The sequence below is a fragment of the Seriola lalandi genome, unplaced genomic scaffold (assembly GCF_002814215.2).
Source record: "Seriola lalandi dorsalis isolate HSWRI2012SDOR001 ecotype SW California unplaced genomic scaffold, Sedor1 jcf7180002050171, whole genome shotgun sequence".
Taxonomy (NCBI): Eukaryota; Metazoa; Chordata; class Actinopteri; order Carangiformes; family Carangidae; genus Seriola; species Seriola lalandi.
The window spans coordinates 1-4428 of NW_019520724.1; the positions used below are offsets into that span (position 1 = coordinate 1).

A 4428-nucleotide genomic window follows, 5' to 3' on the forward strand; every position below is an offset into this window, starting at 1 on the left:
GCACACAAATGCCCATGTTGCAAAGCACAAATACAATAAAGGGGGCCTCCAAAAATCAAGCGAATATGAACTGACAGATTATATATGGACTCACAGCTGATGCATCATAAAAGACATAAATGCATGAGTACTTCAGAATGCAGCTCATCTTTGCACAGTTTTAAACATTCTAGCAGTTGAAAGATTATTTCCTATTTTAATGTAAGCCACTTTTATTTCTGTTTTCACTAATACAAAATTCTCTATTCAGAGTTGTACTCTGAATAAACTCACTACTACAAAGGACATCTGAACGCATTTCTAAAGCTTCATGTTGCATTTTAATTCCCTTACAGGAGATGCGAAACTACTGACTGCCACAGTTTAACACCTGAAGCTCTCCCATTTCAGCTCACTAGCCTGCATATTAGTCGTTTTCTTTTTCCTTTTATTCACAACGAGAGTGTGAAAACGGGTGACAACACTCACAACAAACCAGTCTTCCAGAAAGAAACACTTACCGACTTGTTGCAGTCAGCCTCGTAGTCGAGCATGGCAGGTCGCTTGGTTCCATTGCTCCGGGCCTGCATGGGCCACAGCCTCATCTGGTCCTGTGGGAAACCCTGAAGCACATCAATGTGTGAGTTCATATCCAACAGTTTTCATTCTCATGTTTATTTTGCACTTATAAGACACTGAACACAAAAGCCAAAAACTTAATTGCACAATAAATTGGGAAGCAGCATTAGGATGGAAAAAAACAAACCAAGCAGATAATAAAAGGGTGTGAAGGAGTTTGCAAGAGAGGAGGTAACACAGTCAACAAGTGTCATGGCAGGGCTCCTGACTACAACCATTTTCTTACACTTTGTGACCATTTAACACTAAAATTTCTAGCCATTGTTTATTTTTTCCTGAGTCATCATAGTATACTTTTATCAACTGTTGATGATGGAAAGGAGAAAGAAATGTGAATGTGTGCACGTATTTTTGTCCTCTACAATGCCAAGTGGCTGTTTAGCTAGCAAATGGCAGGCAAACAGGAAAATCAAAAAGCCCCAGCTTCAGATAGAGGCATGTGTTGAGACTTAGTATGCAGTGTATGTGCAAACAGAGTTTCCTTTGGGGTGAATAAAGTTCAGTCATACATTAGTTGCTTCAAAGACAGGCAACACATTAAGTTTAATGAGCTTTGAATGGGCACAACATAAACACAAGAGCAGAGAGTTAGGTTGGGTTTTCCATTACATCGAAACGGGATTCAGATTTGTCACAATTAGAATGTTTCTAAAAAGGTATCCTCGTCAACAATTGAAAGAACAAAATGTCAGACTTTATGTTACCTGTAGTTCAACGTTTAATGCAAACCCCAGTCAAACATTCTCTACTATTTTCCCCCTCACACAAAGTGGAGTCCCTCACCATTGTCTGGGAGAGGTTCTGAACAAACTCTTGCAGCGTGGAGCTCTTCAGGACCTTGAAGACTGTGTACTTCACTTTTTCTTCATCATACATGTCGTTGCCCTGATGACCACAGAACTGGTCCTCTGTCACCATCTGCCATGAGGGGGAAGAGGACAGGAAGAACACAGCCTTAGTGACTGACAGTAAAACTGGACAAAGACTTAAAACAAAAAGAAAGAATGATAAGCTTGGAGGGAAAAAATAGAATAAGCAAACATTTGCCCCAACTGAGCGTCTGCTCTTCTCATCTAACCATATAACAGTTGCTGTGTTTATTTTAGCATCAAACATTTAAAATGGCAAGAACTAGAATTACCACCTCATGGTTGTAAGCTTATGCCAACCAGTGAAGATGCATTTTACATCCACATCTGTACAGACTGAAATATGTAGTGAAGACTTTGAAGGAATTCAATAAAATCAAGTGTATTTCTTGTATGTGTTTAAATGTTTGGCAAATAAAGCTGATTCTGGTAGAACACAAAGTTGTAGCCATGACAGTAGATAAAGCTTCAAATATGGCTGTTGCTACAAATTGTAAAAAGTGGATGCGACACACACACAAACACGATCTGTCAAGGTGGTGTCACCAAGTCAGTATCAGACCAAATATAGTCACAATCTTCCTTTCTGTTCCTGGGTTATGGTTTTGAATAGTGGCCAAAAAAGTGTTTTTGCAGAACATTATGTCGTCGCAGTGAAGTTGACCTTTAGATATATATAGTGTTATCACTTCATTGTATCGTATTATACATTTGTGTTAAAGTTTGTCATAATTAGCATACAAATTCTTGAGGTTTGGACAAAAATATGTCCTTGCCACTGTTTCGCGGATACCCCGAGTGACAAGGCAGGATGTAGGATGACAAATACATTTTATGGCCATGTTGAAAATAAAATTCACATCACCAACAAAATATTATTTACATTTAATAATCACAGCATTCACAATATTCAGTCAAAATCAGCAGGGGGAAGCATGTAGAAACAGCTGTTTATTTATGTTTCTTCCTTCATTTCCCTGTTTGAAACGAAAGTTCTGTTTAAAACCATACGAAGCAGCAGCAGCTACGAAACCAAACTGAGTAAGTGTTCTGTCTGTCTGTCTGTCTGTTTATTGATCTCTTCCGCTCTGCTTAATCACAACATGGCACCTACACAGAACAGAGCCTCAATGACAGTCAACTGGTCGGAGAGTGTGTGTTGCATGCATCGCTTATATGTGGGGGATGTCAACATGAAACTATAGCAGGGCAAATCAAATTTAATGCAACATAATAAGTTAATATATTAATTGGAAAACAAGTCAAATGTCGTCTTGACCTGGCATGAACATGGCATGAAGGCATGAACTATTGGTGATTGCTCTGATGATCGTTAATCACAGAGATCATCGTACATCGGCACAACCCTACTTAGTGACACATTTTGTCAAACACAAAACTACAGGGTTCATTTTGTCTAGAACTGAGAGTCTCTGCTAAGACCACAAATGAGAGTCAAATCCACAGAATTAAAGGATAAATGCATACTGACAGTTATCACACATCCTCCTGACATTTCTCTCTTCCTCCTAATGGTAGAAAATAGCATTATGTGTTGGCCAAATAATAAAGTCAGAGCAGCTCACATCTTTGTACAGGATAAACCTTTCTTATCTTTTAATAAACAGTTTCCTCATTATGACTCGTTGCTCTTCTCGCCATCTAAACCACACTGTGACTTCCACAGCTCAGCTAGAGAGCCAACATTCTTTCCTCCAGCTTATAGGTCGCTCTCATTGTCTGTGCCAATATAAAAGTGTGTCACAATAACCACAGGTTTACCAGTGTTTAAATGGAATAAACTTATTTGAAGATTTGTTTTTTTCTTAAAAAAGGTAAAACTGTGCTGAATTACCATTTGACACAAGACTTGTATGTTACAATTTGTTGCTCAAATAAATGGTAGTTTTCATCCAACTATAAAACATACCTGCGTAGATGCGAGTATTTTCACATTAAAAAGATAAGTAAAGCTGCATACTTTGCACAGCTTCATCTTGCATTAACTGCTAATGCAGCATCTTGGTTGTACCCAAGGCAACACCTAACATATAAAGTCCCATCACAATTCAAAATATTCACTGTCTTGCACCTTTGCATACTTCAAGCAATGAGCACCACTTCATTCATATCACAGTATGTCACCAGCCAGGGCCCCCTCTGCTGGGTTTTGTGTGTTGACACCCTGAATCACTGCTATTTAACTTTCCTAGCTATAAATCACAGCACCATAACAACAGGGAAGCTTTACTTTCCTACTGTACTTTCCCATGCGTTAAACTTAAATGAAGCTAAAAATGGTAGATAGGTTTCTCATATACATTCTCACATTGACTAATTTGCAGTACAGAGCTCACACCAGCACATTTCTAAAATTAAACCGTCTCCTGATTCCCTACCTGGACCTGCATGTAGAGGTGAGCCTCTTGGCGCTCCTTCCTCTTCTGCGCCTCCACCCTTTTCTCCTCTTGCAGACGCTCCACCAGCTGCTGGGGGATGTCCACGTCAGTCATCGGTTGGAGCACCTCGCCTATGATACAGGAAGAATTATAGGTTGGACAGGGTGCAATACAGTAACATTTGTGTTTACTACAGCCACTACGACGGTAAACTAAAGCAGTGTTTGTGGAGAATTCAGTCACTAAATGACAAAGTGGAAGGAGACATTACATTTTCCTTCATCCCTTGTACATGCCTTGTATATATGTAGTGTTGTACTTACGGAAACATTAGCTGGGGCAGTTGAGGGGAAGGTTTTATATCTTTATGAGTCTCTCTGACACCATTCATTTTAGAAAGGCAGAAAGAGGGAAGTTGTTACTTACTGAGCTTGGACTCACGGATGTAGACCAACATGTATGCATTGGTGCAGTGGCGCACTGAGAGGTCATCATCATGTCCACCATAGTTGTGTTCTATGGCCTCCTCTTTAGTGCACCGT

At 39.6% G+C, this 4428-nt stretch overlaps 1 protein-coding gene across 1 annotated transcript; it reads right to left on the reverse strand.

The window, feature by feature from the left end:
- Positions 1-475: 475 nt before the first annotated feature.
- LOC111649212 (ubiquitin carboxyl-terminal hydrolase 7-like) lies at positions 476-4422 on the reverse strand (the record flags this gene model as incomplete). The annotated part of the gene is made up of 4 exons (XM_023398965.2): positions 4313-4422; positions 3887-4017; positions 1402-1536; positions 476-602 (listed from the first exon to the last, which is right to left on the reverse strand). Coding segments are annotated over exons 1-4 (424 nt in total), but the record flags the coding sequence as incomplete, so codon positions are not given.
- Between the last annotated feature and the right edge of the window lie 6 nt (positions 4423-4428).